The sequence below is a fragment of the Lampris incognitus genome, chromosome 14, assembly GCF_029633865.1.
Source record: "Lampris incognitus isolate fLamInc1 chromosome 14, fLamInc1.hap2, whole genome shotgun sequence".
Taxonomy (NCBI): Eukaryota; Metazoa; Chordata; class Actinopteri; order Lampriformes; family Lampridae; genus Lampris; species Lampris incognitus.
This window is the reverse complement of record NC_079224.1, coordinates 46,247,720-46,265,918: the sequence shown is the minus strand read 5'-3', so window position 1 is coordinate 46,265,918 and position 18,199 is coordinate 46,247,720. Positions and strand designations below refer to the sequence as shown.

The 18,199-nt window shown below is 48.4% G+C and overlaps 1 protein-coding gene across 1 annotated transcript in view; it reads right to left on the bottom strand.

Annotated features, from left to right (window-relative positions):
- The window catches only part of myo10 (myosin X), a 204,031-nt gene extending 186,275 nt beyond the window's left edge, over window positions 1-17,756 (bottom strand). The window contains exon 1 of the mRNA XM_056292618.1: window positions 17,472-17,756. Within this exon, the coding sequence (XP_056148593.1) occupies window positions 17,472-17,492 (21 nt within the window). The 5' untranslated portion in view covers window positions 17,493-17,756. The remainder of the gene's footprint in view (window positions 1-17,471) is intronic.
- Window positions 17,757-18,199: the final 443 nt, after the last annotated feature.

The window sequence follows — 18,199 nt, the reverse complement described above, 5'->3', positions numbered from 1 at the left end:
TGGGTCACTGGGAGCTGACCACTGCAACCACAGTCTACTACTGTGGGTCACTGGGAGCTGACCAGTACAACCACAGTATACTATTGTGGGTCACTGGGAGCTGACCAGTACAACCACAGTCTTCTACTGTGGGTCACTGGGAGCTGACCAGTACAACCACAGTCTACTATTGTGGGTCACTGGGAGCTGACCACTGCAACCACAGTCTACTATTGTGGGTCACTGGGAGCTGACCAGTACAACCACAGTCTACTATTGTGGGTCACTGGGAGCTGACCAGTACAACCACAGTCTTCTACTGTGGGTCACTGGGAGCTGACCAGTACAACCACAGTCTACTATTGTTGATCACTGGGAGCTGACCAGTACAACCAGTCTTCTATTGTGGGTCACTTGGAGCTGACCACTGCAACCACAGTCTTCTATTGTGAGTCACTGGGAGCTGACCACTGCAACCACAGTCTACTACTGTGGGTCACTGGGAGCTGACCACTGCAACCACAGTCTACCACTGTGGATCACTGGGAGCTGACCAGTACAACCAGTCTACTATTGTGGGTCACTGGGAGCTGACCAGTACAACCACAGTCTACTATTGTGGGTCACTGGGAGCTGACCAGTACAACCACAGTCTTCTACTGTGGGTCACTGGGAGCTGACCAGTACAACCACAGTCTTCTACTGTGGGTCACTGAGACCTGACCAGTGCAACCACAGCCTTCTACTGTGGGTCACTGGGAGCTGACCAGTACAACCACAGTCTTCTACTGTGGGTCACTGAGACCTGACCAGTGCAACCACAGCTTTCTACTGTGGGTTACTGAGAGTTGACCAGTACAACCAAAGCCACCACCTTCTTCTTTCGGCTTGTTCCCTGTTTCTCAGGGGTCGCCACAGCGGATTTTACCGTTTCCATCGGTACCATGTGAGGACACAGCACCAATGGCGGCTGTGGTTAACCCGGGCCTTCACTGATCCGGTAGCGAGCCTGGTCTGATCCAGTATGGACTTGTCAATCTGCATAATGATTTGGCAAAATGTCAAAATGTTACGTGAGATGCCCTTCCTGACACAACCACTAACCCTATGGGCGGGGGCAGAGGTAAAGTGCTGGATGTCATCCCAGTAGTCATGTACTTGCACCCATGCCTCTCACCTTCATTTCAACCAAAGCCTACACTTTGCTTATTGTTAGATGTCACCAGCTAGCTAGCTAGCTCCAATGTCCTCTTGCAAAGATGAAGGCTGAAATAATCACAACTCGAACTCTGACACAAACCACAATACTAAGAAAGATGAATATCATCTGGACATTCTGCAGTTAAAGGCTCAAGCACATTTCCAGAGAAACCATCCAACCTTGCATAATCTTCTCTGCAGCCTGTCTGACAGGACGCTGCAGAAAACACTGACTAATTGCTGTGGGTGTGGTTCCATGAAAATAGCTTTAACGTAGGCCAGGTGTGCGTGTGTGTTAGTATATCGATGACATACTCCTGACGAACACAAACCAGATTTCAAAACCTATCTCCCATTGTTGAGTTTCTTTTATCATCTGGCAGCCCTGGCGGGTGGAGTAGCTGTCCAAATCCTCAACGTGCACATGAAGAGGTGCGAATCCAGGATTGTCCTGGTAAAGAGCCATGCTCCCTCTGAAGGGATTAAACTCTGCACCCTCACTGAAAACAGGAAGCAGCAACTTGGCAACAGATTATAGAGTTTATTTGATATAAAACAGTTTCGATACGAGCGCTTGTTAACACAAGGCTGCTGTGCCAGGATCAAAATGCCGTCTCCGTTAACTTGCCTTTTGCCATGGAGAGACACCTTGTCAGCGAATATAAATCAAACATGGCCGGATGTGGAGGCTTTAATGGTGGGTTTTAATTGACCGTTTAGTCGGTCTGGCGGCAGGGAGCAGCAGGAGACACGGGGATTAGTGTCAACGGAGCATTTCAAACTTTAAAACCTCCTTGTGATGGATTGTGAAATATCGTCTTTATATAATCATCCAACCAAGAAATGGCCTCTGGTGTGAGGGCGGCTGCGGTCCTCCGTCTCATGGGAGCGGTGGAGGTCGGGGTTAGTCCCCTAAAGGGCAGAGATAGATCCACATCACATACCGCAGGATTGACGTTTTTTCAGATCACCTTAATGGAAGTCAGGCTTGGTTTAACAGTTTACGGTGGCAGGAGAGGTGGAACAAAGGAGGTCAGACAGCGGTTCAGGTCCTAACCAGTCTACAGGTCCTAACCAGTCTACAGGACACGTGAGGGTTCCTGGATATCCAACAAGCTATTGGTCCCAAACTGTTTTTCTGCTCTCTTGGTGAACAGAAAACTGCACCATAAGCAATGAATCTCATCTTCATCAGAATGTGGGAAACCCCACCACCATTAAATTAATATTAATAACCTTATAAACATATTAATACATATGAGGATAATGCATGTACACCGTAAGGCCTGACATGGAGGACAGAGTAGATCTGCCCAGGACGTCTCCCTGGAAATGCTTCCCTCCTCAACCTTGGATTGATTAAGTGGGTGTAGATAATGGATGGCTGGACGGATACCACGAAATACTGCAAAACTACATCACAAGTCCTGAAGGTATGTACTTTGAGCAGATGGAAACATACAGAAACCAACGTGTCAAGAAACGGGTGTCAGAATGAGGCTAAACGCAGGTATGCAGGCTTTGCATGCATACACACATGCGGACTGCAGTGGGAGGGTTGGAGGTCAAAGTGTCTCAGAGGCCAACTTAGACAGGAAGTGGAGTTGTCAGAGAAGGAGGAGGAGAAAAACAAGAACAAGAAGAAGAAGAAGAAGAAGAAGGAGAAGGAGAAGAAGAAGAAGGAGAAGGAGAAGGAGAAGAAGGAGGGGGAGAGAAGAAGGAGGAGGAGAAGACAAAGAAGAAGATGAAGAAGAAGAGGTCAGGAGAGGGAAAAACAAAAGACACAAACAAAGACTGGTGGAATGAGGTGAGGACAGAAAAGGAGAAAGACAGGGATGAAGGACACGATGTAGTGAGACAAAAGAGCGGAAAAAAAGAGAGCGAGAGCCTTGAACGTCTCTCTGATGTCTGGCCAACAAACTATTTAAAGCTCTCAAGGTTTTGGGTGAGCTCAAGCCGAAGACCTGGATTAGACATCTGACAGAGACCCAAACTCTCTGGATATTACTTGTTAAACCTTGTCAGAAGAGTAATAATTAAGGATGATGATGAAGCAATGCCCTTTGCTACTGGAATACATGGACAGAGATAGACTACACTGTCATCGCTTTACACAACTCAGTATTTCGTCACAGTTTCAACACTTCAAACATAAGTTAAGGGCTCACTGGGCCATCTGATATAACCGATTTTCCTCTGTTTGAGACCTCTAAAACATTTCCGAAAATAAAACAGTAAGACCGGGCATACTATTTTATTTTTCCCATGTTTCTTACACTTTAAATTAGAATAGGCACTGACACAGGGGTCCTATTTCACCCTGATCTCAGCCTATTTTACAAGACCGTGATAACCACCTTGTTAACGAAGAACCAGATGATTCTCAAAGCACCTTGACCTAGATAAGGCCTGGAAGAATTAACAGATATATTCAACACAAATGGTGCAATTTAAGTCTAACAAGCCTTGTTCCAAAACTACAAAATGGGCATTTAAACAGAAGACCAACTCAGGCGACACGCTAATGTACTTCTACTGGCCCGGTGTAAACTGTTAGCGGGTCACATAGTGAATATAAAGACTGCACTAAAACATGACCTGACTGGCACAACTTACCGGCATCATCATGTACTGAGCTCCCTTACATTCAGAACATACAGGAGAACGTTGTAAAGTTTACCTTAGACTATTCTCTAACACAATGGCTGATCTCACCAAACCACAGTGGGCTCTTTGCACAATATGCCATATTCACAATGATAGTATTGTGGGATTTAAATCATGGATTAACCTACAAACAGAAGTGATAGCGGATATGAAGGAACTTGCACGTCCAAATTTGAGGACTTAAAGAGCCAAAAATGTGTTATCTTAAAAGATAGGAACAGAAGATAGCAGTAGTGATCGATGTAGCAATCCCGAGCGACGGCAAATACAGGAAGAGCATGAGAAGCTAGAGAAGTACCGAGGGCTGAGGGAAGAACTAGATGGGATGTTGAAGGTGAAAGCCATAGTAGTCCCGGTGGTAACAGGAGCACCAGGGGCTGTGACCTCCAAACTGGGAGAGTGGCTCCAGCATATTCCAGGAACAACACCTGAAGTCTCTGTCCAGAAGAGTGTGGTCCTAGGACCAGCTAAGACCCCTCAAACAGGGTCACTGCAAATCAATACCAAGTTATTCTGAGTGACCACCTTTATCCTATGGTGAGACATTTCTATCCTGATGGGGGACGGCCTCTTCCAGGATGACAATGCCCCCATCCACAGGGCACGAGGGGTCACTGAATGGTTTGATGAGGACGAAAATGATGTAAATCACATGCTATGGCCTTCACAGTCACCAGATCTCAACCCAACTGAACACCTACGGGAGATACTGGACCGACGTGTTAGACGGCACTGTCCACTACCACCATCAAAACACCACATGAGGGAATATCCTCTGGAAGAATGGTGTCCCATCCCTCCAGTAGAGTTCAGAGACTTTTAGAACAAGGAGCACTGAAGATGTTCTGGAGGCTCGTGGTGGCCCAACACCTGTATGTAATATGTAGTCAGACTTCAATCAGTATGTGAAGGATCAGCCATCCTAGCATGAGGGTTATCCAGACTAGCTTGAAATTTTTGTTTGTTCTAGGGTGTCTTCACGGCTCCATATTGTCTTTATTTCCAGAGGTGTCTGCTTAATGGTTTTAAAAGATGTGCTGATATTTTAAATGTCACCAGAATGTGAAAAGTAGACTTTCAGTAGAGCAACCCTGGAACACAAACGCCGCTTTGAAACAGGAATTTTCAAAAGACATCAGTCACACGGCACTAAATAACAGACGTATAGTTTGCATCCACCAGCACCTTTTGTGACGGTACGACTCCGTCGAACTGGTTTAACAGATTATATTAAAGAAAAGAAGGCTGTTAGATACCACCAAATACTTCAGCAGGGTGGTTTCCTACTGTCAACCACCGTCCTCTGGTTGGAGGAAGTTCTTCCCACACACACACGCACACACACACAAACACACGACACCACTGGTTCTCAATCAGGTCCTCAGGTAGCAGCAGTACTGCTGTTTTTTTCTATTCCACCAGGTATTTCTTTACCTTCACCCGTTGTTCCAGGTAATAAAAAAAACCCGCTTGTGACATGAACGAGGGACCTGACCAGCGGTGCTAGAAGTCCCCGAGGACCTGATTGAGGACCATTACCCCACACTGGTGGGTTCTGGACACCAGCCACCACAGTGCTGACACCCACCTAACAGATTGTTTCTCACTAGTGTGACCAGATACAAACAGACCTGATGCAGGACAGAGAGAATTTACAGGACAGAATTATAATGTCCACTCTTTACAGGCTACCAAACAAAAAAGGGACAGAATAATGATGATATAAAGCGTATCGGGCTTCTTGTTTCCCACCTTCATTTATAATCTTGTCCACTCTCAGCACAGGACGTAATGTGCCTGAATAACAGATTAGAGAATAAAGTGCAGCAGGCACGAGCAACTGTAAGTAACGTGAGCAACTAGATTAAACATCTATAATCAAGCTTATCTTCAGACAGTTTCATATCTTAATGACAAACATGTGCTCTTTATTTCTATTTCGCTGTTTCACTTAACGTCATCCCAAACAGGTTCAGCCTGTTTCTCACAGTCGGTTCAGATCCACGGCCGTGGGCTCTGGCCGGGATCCAACACGTCTGCCTCCTGCAGAAGGTGTTATTCCAGCCCTAGCGCACACAGTCTCGGCCGAGCCAGCAAGAAGCTAGCTCGGTGCATTTCCCCCTTTTTTCCCACCAGACTCTAAAACGAGGTGTGAAATCCAATACCAGCTTGATGTAAGTGGCTCGGGAAGGGAGACATTCTCGTTCCTTACTTAATTACAAACTTCGTGGGCCTTTTCCTTTGGTTCTCTGGAGGTAGGAGCATGAAACCAGGCAGTAACGCTGAGAGAATGGAGGCTTGTTTCCCATTGTGACCACTTAAAATGAATGCTTTCATGCCGAATGGCCTCTGCGCTAGCACCGTCCGCCAAGTTTTTATATGTTATACTGGACGTCCAAAACAGTACCGCTTCCAGAGCCAATATCCAGTCACACACACGCATTCAATTCCAGCCAACATCCGGGGCACTTCCCCACCAACTGGCCCGGAGCAGATCAATTACAAATGACCGTTTCTGTCTGAAATAAGTACGGATTACAAGTCGGTAATAGGATCAGGACAACGCAAGACGGCAACAAATGCGAGGAAGACGTTGGAAAAGAGAAGCTGGGGATAAATGGGGATGAAGGTTGCGTGCACTCAAAACTCCCCCGGCTATGAGAAGTCACCAGAAGACCCGAACGAACAGCACGGGGCCGCTGGTCTGAACCAGCTCTCAGTCAGCAACTGCCAACAGGAGGGGAGGCCGCTCACAAAACGGCCAGATCTGCAGGCTCTTTAAATTCCTTCTCGATTCCTTCTCGCCGTTCCAGGTATCATGTTTCAGCCCTGAACAAGCCGGGAGGAGAAACAGAACACACAGCGCAGTCCCACAAGGTTAAATCTGACTGAAACGAATGCTAAAATATCAGGGTGTGTGTGTGTGTGTGTGTGTGTGTGTGTGTGTGTGTGTGTGTGTGTGTGTGTGTGTGTGTGTGTGTGTGTGTGCTTGCGCGCACAGCGAGCAGAGCTGCGTTTGTAAACCTATTAACGCCCATGATTGCTCCATTATGTTTAACGGCCCTGATGAGAAATGCAGGCAGCAGCAGTAAATAGCAGCAGAACCTCCTCAGGCCGGCCCGCAAGGCGACATAACCACGCACCAGCCTCACGAGTTCCACAGAGCCTTCAGAGTCCTTCCATTTCGGTGCTTTTTTACTGTCGAGCAATTCATAAAGCTGAGTCAACCGCTGCCATATCATGGATGGGTTATGATATGATTTTGTTACGGCGGATCGGCTGAACTTCTGAACCAGTTTCCGCCATGAATGAAGCACTGCAAACTGCAAACTGGGTCAGTGTGCGTGAGCGTGAGCCGCTGTGTTTACACTCGTATTCCAGTTAAAACGTGCTTCATTTACATAAGCCATCGTCGTGGCTGAAAAGGATTTGCATACACATGACCCACGGTGGCACGTTTGACATCACTGAGCCCAGTGTTCGCGTCACGCTGAAGCCTAGCAATGGTAAAAACAACTTGTCCACAACGAAACTTAATGGGTAAACTGCTTAATCCACTTAAACTTCAAATCAAATTGAAACATCTTCAGCCCTGTCCCAGAAGGTTGAATCGGTTCATCTGGACACAACGTTTACCGAGAAAAATGTTTCACCATCATCTAAGTGACCTCTTCAGTCTCACCTGACTGCAGGTACCCCACCCTTATAAAGAATACAGAGGCATAACCACCGAAAGCAACGACCACTTTCATGTGCCAATATGGGTGTGCCCATTAACGAGAGTTGTAATCGTTGGTTTGGGTCGTTATGCCACCTTATTGTTTACGCCCTGCCTGGAGCTGCGTCCCAGGAAGAGACACCAAGGGCGGTCTGACAGGACATGGAAGCAGGGCAGGCTAAGCTAACTGTTAGCCCATGCAGACTGGCAGTTCCGATAACAGCGAGGGCGGTCTGGCAGCGGCTTCACCTAGCATCGACTGTGTTTTTAGTGTCGTCGTGTGGAGTGCGGGGAGGTGTGTCGAAGGTGTCTGGCTGGGAGAGCTGGCGTTGGATCGGCTGGGGGATTCTGGTCTGCTGCGTCCAGTGGGCCCAGGGACCACGGGCCTGACTGGAGCCGCACCCGAGGAGGAAGCGGGGCAGGCTAAGCTAACTGCTAGCCCATGCAGACCGGCAGTTCTGACAGTCTTCCTGGCGTTCCCTCTCTTGGACGGTGAATGTATTTTTTTCATATGTTGGATATGTGTGTTCTTGTAGTTTGGATATGTGTGTTCTTGTAGCTTGGATATGTGTATTCTTGTAGTTTGGATATGTGTGTTCTTGTAGCTTGGATATGTGTGTTCTTGTAGTTTGGATATGTGTGTTCTTGTAGCTTGGATATATGTGTTCTTGTAGTTTGGATATATGTGTTCTTGTAGTTTGGATATGTGTGTTCTTGTAGTTTGTATATATGTGTTCTTGTAGTTTGGATATGTGTGTTCTTGTAGTTTGGATATGTGTGTTCTTGTGGTTTGGATATGTGTGTTCTTGTGGTTTGGATATGTGTGTTCTTGTAGTTTGGATATGTGTGTTCTTGTAGTTTGGATATATGTGTTCTTGTAGTTTGGATATATGTGTTCTTGTAGCTTGGATACGTGTGTTCTTGTAGCTTGGATACGTGTGTTCTTGTAGCTTGGATACGTGTGTTCTTGTAGTTTGGATACGTGTGTTCTTGTGGTTTGGATATGTGTGTTCTTGTAGTTTGGATATGTGTGTTCTTGTAGCTTGGATATGTGTGTTCTTGTGGTTTGGATATATGTGTTCTTGTAGTTTGGATATATGTGTTCTTGTAGCTTGGATATGTGTGTTCTTGTAGCTTGGATATGTGTGTTCTTGTAGCTTGGATATGTGTGTTCTTGTGGTTTGGATATGTGTGTTCTTGTAGTTTGGATATGTGTGTTCTTGTAGTTTGGATATATGTGTTCTTGTAGTTTGGATATGTGTGTTCTTGTAGTTTGGATATGTGTGTTCTTGTAGTTTGGATATGTGTGTTCTTGTGGTTTGGATATGTGTGTTCTTGTAGTTTGGATATATGTGTTCTTGTGGTTTGGATATGTGTGTTCTTGTAGCTTGGATATGTGTGTTCTTGTGGTTTGGATATGTGTGTTCTTGTAGTTTGGATATATGTGTTCTTGTGGTTTGGATATGTGTGTTCTTGTAGCTTGGATATGTGTGTTCTTGTAGCTTGGATATGTGTGTTCTTGTAGCTTGGATATGTGTGTTCTTGTAGCTTGGATATGTGTGTTCTTGTGGTTTGGATATGTGTGTTCTTGTAGCTTGGATATATGTGTTCTTGTAGCTTGGATATGTGTGTTCTTGTAGTTTGGATATGTGTGTTCTTGTAGTTTGGATATGTGTGTTCTTGTGGTTTGGATATGTGTGTTCTTGTAGTTTGGATATATGTGTTCTTGTGGTTTGGATATGTGTGTTCTTGTAGCTTGGATATGTGTGTTCTTGTGGTTTGGATATGTGTGTTCTTGTAGTTTGGATATATGTGTTCTTGTGGTTTGGATATGTGTGTTCTTGTAGCTTGGATATGTGTGTTCTTGTAGCTTGGATATGTGTGTTCTTGTAGCTTGGATATGTGTGTTCTTGTAGCTTGGATATGTGTGTTCTTGTGGTTTGGATATGTGTGTTCTTGTAGTTTGGATATGTGTGTTCTTGTAGTTTGGATATATGTGTTCTTGTAGCTTGGATATATGTGTTCTTGTAGCTTGGATATGTGTGTTCTTGTAGCTTGGATATATGTGTTCTTGTAGCTTGGATATGTGTGTTCTTGTGGTTTGGATATGTGTGTCCTTTTAGTTTGGATATGTGTGTTCTTGTAGTTTGGATATGTGTGTTCTTGTAGTTTGGATATGTGTGTTCTTGTGGTTTGGATATATGTGTTCTTGTAGTTTGGATATGTGTGTTCTTGTAGTTTGGATATATGTGTTCTTGTAGCTTGGATATATGTGTTCTTGTAGCTTGGATATGTGTGTTCTTGTAGTTTGGATATGTGTGTTCTTGTAGTTTGGATATGTGTGTTCTTGTAGTTTGGATATGTGTGTTCTTGTAGTTTGGATATGTGTGTTCTTGTGGTTTGGATATGTGTGTTCTTGTAGTTTGGATATATGTGTTCTTGTGGTTTGGATATGTGTGTTCTTGTAGCTTGGATATGTGTGTTCTTGTGGTTTGGATATGTGTGTTCTTGTAGTTTGGATATATGTGTTCTTGTGGTTTGGATATGTGTGTTCTTGTAGCTTGGATATGTGTGTTCTTGTAGCTTGGATATGTGTGTTCTTGTAGCTTGGATATGTGTGTTCTTGTAGCTTGGATATGTGTGTTCTTGTGGTTTGGATATGTGTGTTCTTGTAGTTTGGATATGTGTGTTCTTGTAGTTTGGATATATGTGTTCTTGTAGCTTGGATATATGTGTTCTTGTAGCTTGGATATGTGTGTTCTTGTAGCTTGGATATATGTGTTCTTGTAGCTTGGATATGTGTGTCCTTTTAGTTTGGATATGTGTGTTCTTGTAGTTTGGATATGTGTGTTCTTGTAGTTTGGATATGTGTGTTCTTGTGGTTTGGATATATGTGTTCTTGTAGTTTGGATATGTGTGTTCTTGTAGTTTGGATATATGTGTTCTTGTAGCTTGGATATATGTGTTCTTGTAGCTTGGATATGTGTGTTCTTGTAGTTTGGATATGTGTGTTCTTGTAGTTTGGATATGTGTGTTCTTGTAGTTTGGATATATGTGTTCTTGTAGCTTGGATATATGTGTTCTTGTAGCTTGGATATATGTGTTCTTGTGGTTTGGATATGTGTGTTCTTGTAGTTTGGATATATGTGTTCTTGTAGCTTGGATATGTGTGTTCTTGTAGTTTGGATATATGTGTTCTTGTAGCTTGGATATATGTGTTCTTGTAGTTTGGATATGTGTGTTCTTGTAGTTTGGATATGTGTGTTCTTGTAGTTTGGATATGTGTGTTCTTGTAGCTTGGATATGTGTGTTCTTGTAGTTTGGATATGTGTGTTCTTGTAGTTTGGATATGTGTGTTCTTGTAGTTTGGATATGTGTGTTCTTGTAGTTTGGATATGTGTGTTCTTGTAGCTTGGATATGTGTGTTCTTGTAGCTTGGATATATGTGTTCTTGTAGTTTGGATATGTGTGTTCTTGTAGCTTGGATATATGTGTTCTTGTAGCTTGGATATGTGTGTTCTTGTGGTTTGGATATGTGTGTTCTTGTAGTTTGGATATGTGTGTTCTTGTAGTTTGGATATGTGTGTTCTTGTGGACTGGATATGTGTGTTCTTGTAGTTTGGATATGTGTGTTCTTGTAGCTTGGATATGTGTGTTCTTGTAGCTTGGATATGTGTGTTCTTGTGGTTTGGATATGTGTGTTCTTGTAGTTTGGATATATGTGTTCTTGTAGCTTGGATATGTGTGTTCTTGTGGACTGGATATGTGTGTTCTTGTAGTTTGGATATGTGTGTTCTTGTAGTTTGGATATGTGTGTTCTTGTAGCTTGGATATGTGTGTTCTTGTGGTTTGGATATGTGTGTTCTTGTGGACTGGATATGTGTGTTCTTGTGGTTTGGATATGTGTGTTCTTATAGCTTGGATATATGTGTTCTTGTAGCTTGGATATGTGTGTTCTTGTGGTTCGGATGTGTTGTTGTCTTTGTGTTGCGCTGCTGTGGGCGGGGGGAAACCATATTTCGTCCCATTCCCTGTGTGCAGGTGCTTGGAATGGGATGATGAGTAAGTCTTCCTGATTAGGGTGGGGACACCTGCAGGCAGTCGAGCCTGAGGAGGCTATGCGGATGAGGATGAAAACGGTTCTCTCGATAGACGACGTTGTGTCCACATGAGCTGATTCAACCGTTTTGGGGATTTCCTGACCTGGATTATTGAGCATGCATCAAGACGTCTCCAGTCCTGATTTAACAAATCACGCTAAAGGGGGTTTGCATTCTCATCCTTAAAGTAGATGTGAGGTTTTAACACTAGAAGGCATCGTGGAGTCTGGCCGAGGTGCGCTGGCTAAGGCGTGTTCTGTGTTGGTAGGACTTGAGGCTTCAATAAAGGACTCATCCCATGGACTCAGTCATGGCCTCCATGTGTCGTGTACGGTGAAGGTCGCCTTGTCAAATCCCATTTCCACGTTCTTTAAAGCTCTCACATGCTGCTTGTGGACTTGCACAATTCCATAAGACAGTTTACACGTTGCACAAGTTCTTTCTTTCTAAGAAACGAGTTTTCACAACAGTCGCAGTGCGCCTCCTCCGTACGTCAGGTCTAAGAAACAGAAGAGGGGATTTCTCTTCCCTTCCATTATGGCCTCAGCCCACGTGACTCTGAATAACCTTCATGTGGAGACTGATCCTCAGATGATTTCTGGGGGGGGGGGGGTCTATTTAAAAATGCTGAAATTTTAATGAATATTATTTTTTGTAATTCCCAGGAAAACTGTTGGTGACGACTGTGCTGCGGCGCTCCCACCGGCATGGCGAGTGCTTCTCCACCGCCTTCATCTGCCTGGTGCAGAGGCTTTCTCTCGGGCACGCCGGACGAAGAGTCCTGGATGAACAAAGCCGACTGGATTTGAACCGCACGGTAAAAAAACGACAAAGTGACAAAGTGGAGGAATTCTCCATGACGCCTGAGGGTGATTCTGTTTCCTGATTGGTCAGAGGTTAAAGTCCGCCAGGTCGCGACACAACACACCCTCCATTTCAAACAAAAACAGAATCCACTGAAACGTGCAGTGCTGAACCAACCGACTCCGCTGTGTCAATACAGAGCAACGGCTAAACAGCCGCCAACACACCCCGCTCGCACACCGCCTAGTACACACCACCTACACACAAGGCCGGACAGATGGGCAGCTCTACCTGGGCGTTTAGGAGGTGCAGGATGGAATGTGGGGAAGATAAATCTCCGAGCTGAATGACAGTTGACAAAAGGGACAAAAAGCCAGTCTCTGGTAACCCTCGGCGAAGGTCCGCTTACAGTCTCTGACTATAAACGTACTTTTTTGGGGCTGAAACTGTCTTCAGTCTGAGATGGGACACCTGATGTTACGTCATGCCGACATGACATGCTGTCATACAGTATATTAACCCTACATAAGAAACAGATGTGTACTGGACTTCCATCCATCCATTATCCAAGCCGCCCATCCTGCTCTCAGGGCCGCGGGGGGCTGGAGCCTCTCCCAGCAGTCGCTGGACGGCAGGCGGGGAGACACCCTGGACAGGCCACCGGGTCATCACAGGGCCGACACATTCGAACCTAGGGACAACGTAGTACAGCCGATTCACCTGACCTTTCCCCTCCCCGCCTGACCACAGGAGGAAACCCACCGCAGACACGGGGAGAACATGCAGACTCTCCACACAGCGGACAGGAGCCTCTCTCAAGAACTTACATCGAATCCTACAAGATGCTGGACTTCATTTCTAGACAAGGCCACTACTCGGGAGGTTTCAGTGGCCTCGTCCAGAATAACTCTAGAGGATATATGCAGCCATGGTTTTGGTTTCAGGCAACATGGTGAACACATCGAATCCTACAAGATGCTGGACTTCATTTCTAGACAAGGCCACTACTCGGGAGGTTTCAGTGGCCTCGTCCAGAATAACTCTAGATGATATATATGCAGCCATGGTTTTGGTTTCAGGCAACATGGTGAACTCTCTGGACAGAGACTGTCCACAAGCCAGCGCGTCCAGCGGCAAACCACGAGCTGAAGCGACACCGAAGACACAAAGCGTCTCCATTTCTATTTTCATTTCATTGCCTTTGTTCACGTTTCCATGCAAACGGGCTGGTGGCAAAGCAGCAGTACACAACCACACAGAGGACACAAAAGACTCACAAACACTTGTACGTACTAACATTTTCCAGCGTACTTTTAAAATTCCGGGCGATTTCAGTTTACAGAAGCCTGGGAGACTGAAATCAGTAATCAGATCCAACTTTTACGTCTCAAACGCGGCACAACAACAACACCGCACACTCAGCCGCTCGTTTTTGTGTGTAGGTGACTGTTGTGTTTCTATACCTTCATCCATGGCCGTTCTCAGCCGTCTGCAGAACTGTGAGGCAGGGGTCTAGTCCTCATTCATATTCATGGGCTCAACTTCGAGTGACGAGTACAAGCAAGGTTTGGTGGTCGGGGTGGGCGGGGTTTCACGATTTGGTGATTTGAGCCGATAGGCTGCATGTAAATGAGCGTCTTACGACGTCGTGAGTATCGGAGAAAACGACAGGCTGAGCTAGGGGGGGGGAGCGCTTTCAACAGGAGAAAAGTAGAAGAACTTATGTTTTATGCTTTTCTTGCAGACGGAGGGAGACGGTACAAACGCATGACGACTCAAGCGATGGGCGATATCAGAAAAAGCGTTTCCCTTTCTGCATTCTAGGCCTCGTCCTGCTTTCCCCGTGTCCGGCGAAGCCCATCGCTTGGTTGTGAAACGCTTCGTATTGTGCAGGAAGTGTTAACCTGTCCACATTCCTGTGTGCTGAAACGCTGCTGGCCCTCCGCAGGAGGAGGAGAGTTTGCTTCCTTGTCAAATGCCCTTTTCCTTAAAGACTGGGCCCTTTGTTTCAGCTGAGATTAGTTGGCAGATATAAAGGCAGGCGGGCTGATATTTGAGACTACTGTGCTGCTGCTGCTGCCGCTGCCGCTGCTGCCTCTGGCCCCCCTCCCTCCCTCCCTCTCTCTATGTATGTCTGTCTATCTCTCTCTCTCTCTCTCTCTCTGTCTGTCTGTCTGTCTGTCTGTCTATCTCTCTGTTTCTCTCTCTCCCTCCCTCCCTCCCTCCCTCTCTCTCTGTCTGTCTATCTCTCTGTTTCTCTCTCTCTCTCTCTCCCTCCCTCCCTCTCTCTCTGTCTATCTCTCTGTTTCTCTCTCTCCCTCCCTCCCTCCCTGTCTGTCTGTCTATCTCTCTGTTTCTCTCTCTCCCTCCCTCTCTCTCTGTCTCTATGTCTGTCTGTCTATCTCTCTGTTTCTCTCTCTCCCTCCCTCCCTCTCTCTCTCTGTCTATCTCTCTGTTTCTCTCTCTCCCTCCCTCCCTCCCTCTCTCTCTCTCTGTCTGTCTGTCTGTCTGTCTGTCTGTCTCTCTCTCTCTCTCTCTCTCTCTCTCTCCTTCCCTCTCTCTCTATGTCTGTCTATCTCTCGTCTCTCTCGGTTTCTCTCGCTCTGTTTCTCTCTCTCCCTCACTCTGTCTGTCTTTTTCTGTTTCTCTCTCTCTCCCTCCCTCCCTCTCTCTCTGTCTGTCTGTCTGTCTATCTCTCTGTTTCTCTCTCTCCCTCCCTCCCTCTCTGTCTGTCTGTCTGTCTGTCTGTCTATCTCTCTGTTTCTCTCTCTCTCTCTCCCTTCCTCTCTGTCTGTCTGTCTATCTCTCTGTTTCTCTCTCTCTCTCCTTCCCTCTCTCTCTGTCTGTCTCTCTGCCTCTCTCTGTTTCTCGCTCTCTGGCTCTCTCCCTCCCTCTCTCTGTCCGTCTATCTCTCTGTTTCTCCCTCTTCTCTGTCTCCATCTGTTTCCTTCTCTCTGGCTCTCTCTCTCTCCGTCCCTCTAACACTCTCTCGCACTCTGTCTGTCTTTCTCTCTCTGTCCCTTAACACTCTCTCTTGCTCTCTCCCCCCCCCCCCCTCTCTGGCCCTGTCTCCCCGTCTCTCTCTGTCTCTGTGTCTCCCTGGTGTTGTTGGGTAGAAACCACATGACCTTCATTTGGGGATTTATTGTTTTCTGGTTCGAAAGTTGAACTTTCCACCGCGCTTTGTGTGACTGCTGACGGTCAGGCTGCTGTCCTCTTAAACATGTGTCATGACACGCCGGCTCAGTTCAAATCACAGACGTCTCAGCGCCGAGACTCCTTCTCCTCATCTCTGACGGAGTTTCGCAGCAGTAAAACTTGGAAATGGCGGCGCTGTGCTCCTCAGCTGGGGGAAGCACGACTCCTCGCCTCCTCCCCGGGGCCAGAGCCACTAAATCAGCTCCATGACAGGGTGTGATGACAAGCACGCTCCCTAACCGCCTGCCGGCTTCACTGGGCAACGGACTCAGGTGAGTCACACGCCCGTTACCTGGCCCCGCCCCCACGGGGAGGGGGCGGGGGCCTAACTTGCATCACCAACCGACGTCAAACCGTCAGCCGGTTTGAAATGAGCCCCGTTTCGAAAGTCAGTAAGTAGTCCAGGAAACGCCGTGACCCTGACCGGGCTTGCTGCGAGCCGCCGGGCAGGACGGCAGGAACTATCTGCAACGTGGGATCACCACCGTGTAGTCATATCATGATGCGCTGCAACGACAAACACGCATGCGCACACGCCTAAAAAAAAGGGGGGAGCCTGGTCTAAAAGGGGGTCTCTATCTTTGGAACAGAACAACCTGCTCCCCTGCACAGTAAAATAAGCACACAATGACGCCTCATAACACGACACAGAGGAAATGTACCAGAGACCGTGCGTTAGTAAGTCCAGCTTGCCCTTCATCGTCTCCGCGGGTCTACCGCGACCGGTACAGGTCTACCGAGACCGGTACAGGTCTGCGGGATCAACAAGTGACCCGTCTTTCTGAGTGAAACACAAACCCGCCCGGACGGAGGTGAAGTCCTGCTGTTCCGGTTTCTATTAATAGACATGGAGGACTTTCTCCTGGACCAAGCGCGGAGAGAAAAAAGGAAAAGGTGCGGAAGTACCGGAAGCTCCTGCGGGAGTCCGGTCTGACCCGCAAGCCAAACCGTGTTTGGGGTGAAGGTGTTCCGCTTGACCGCCACATGCCGAACGACGCCAAAAGCTCCCGAACTGTGAATGAAGGCGCGCAAGCGGGTCGGCAGTGTCAGTTCTGCACGCTGCGAGACGTGCAGAACCGGCACTGCTGACCCGCTGCCGGGGGAGACCGTCCAACCCCTCTACCGACTCCGCGCTGCCGAGACCGTCCTACCCTCCTACCGACTCCGCGCTGGCGGGGGAGACCGTCCTACCCTCCTACCGACTCCGCGCTGCCGAGACCGTCCTACCCTCCTACCGAGTCCGCGCTGCCGGGGAACCGTCCTACCGACTCCGCGCTGCCGGGGGAGACCGTCCTACCCTCCTACCGAGTCCGCGCTGCCGGGGAACCGTCCTACCCTCCTACCGACTCCGCGCTGCCGAGGGAGACCGTCCTACCCTCCTACCGACTCCGCGCTGCCGAGACCGTCCTACCCTCCTACCGACTCCGCGCTGCCGGGAGAGACCGTCCTACCCTCCTACCGACTCCGCGCTGCCGGGGAACCGTCCTACCCTCCTACCGACTCCGCGCTGCCGGGGAACCGTCCTACCCTCCTACCGACTCCGCGCTGCCGAGGGAGACCGTCCTACCCTCCTACCGAACCTGCGCTGCCGGGGAACCGTCCTACCGACTCCGCGCTGCCGGGGAACCGTCCTACCGACTCCGCTCTGCCGAGACCGTCCTACCCTCCTACCGACTCCGCGCTGCCGAGACCGTCCTACCCGCCTACCGACTCCGCGCTACCGGGGAACCGTCCTACCGACTCCGCGCTGCCGCCACCGCAGCGGGTCCTCGCCCGGCACGTTCGAGTTCGGCGGGTCCACTCACCTCCGTGAAGAAGTTGTCCATCAGCCTGGTTCACTTCAGTCCCCGAGGAATCCCAGTCCACTTCATGTGTCGTTCAACATGTGGCTCCACCGCACAGAAGTTTTAGTCCGTCCTGGTTCTCCACACTGGATGGAGGCTCAGCAGAACTTCGGCAGTAAGCCGCTCCTTTGTTTCATGGGGCTCCGGGGTCCAGATGCGTCGTCGTGCTGGGTTCGGGTTCGGATCTTTTGGGGTTTTTTTCTAAACCCTCAGCCGGTCTGGGCACGGAGCCGTGCGCGCTTTGTCCGCCGGGAAACACACAGACGTGCACGACGCGTGCGTGACGAGCCCAGACTGGAGCGACTCCCTCCTTCGGCCGGGGGGGGGTGTGGGAGGGGGGGTGAACCCGGAGCTCCTCCCACCACCTCTCTGACTCCTCCTGCTGTCCGAGGTTTGTCAGCGTGGATGGGAGGCTGCACATCAAGTCACTAGGAGCTGGGAAGGAGCTTGGACGGCCCGGGGAACCAGCACGCATCCCGGGGGAACCAGCACGCATCCCGGGGGGACCAGCACGCAGCCCGGGGGAACCAGCACGCATCCCGGGGGAACCAGCACGCAGCCCGGGGGGACCAGCACGCATCCCGGGGGAACCAGCACGCATCCCGGGGGAACCAGCACGCCGCCCGGGGGAACCAGCACGCATCCCGGGGGAACCAGCACGCCGCCCGGGGGAACCAGCACGCAGCCCG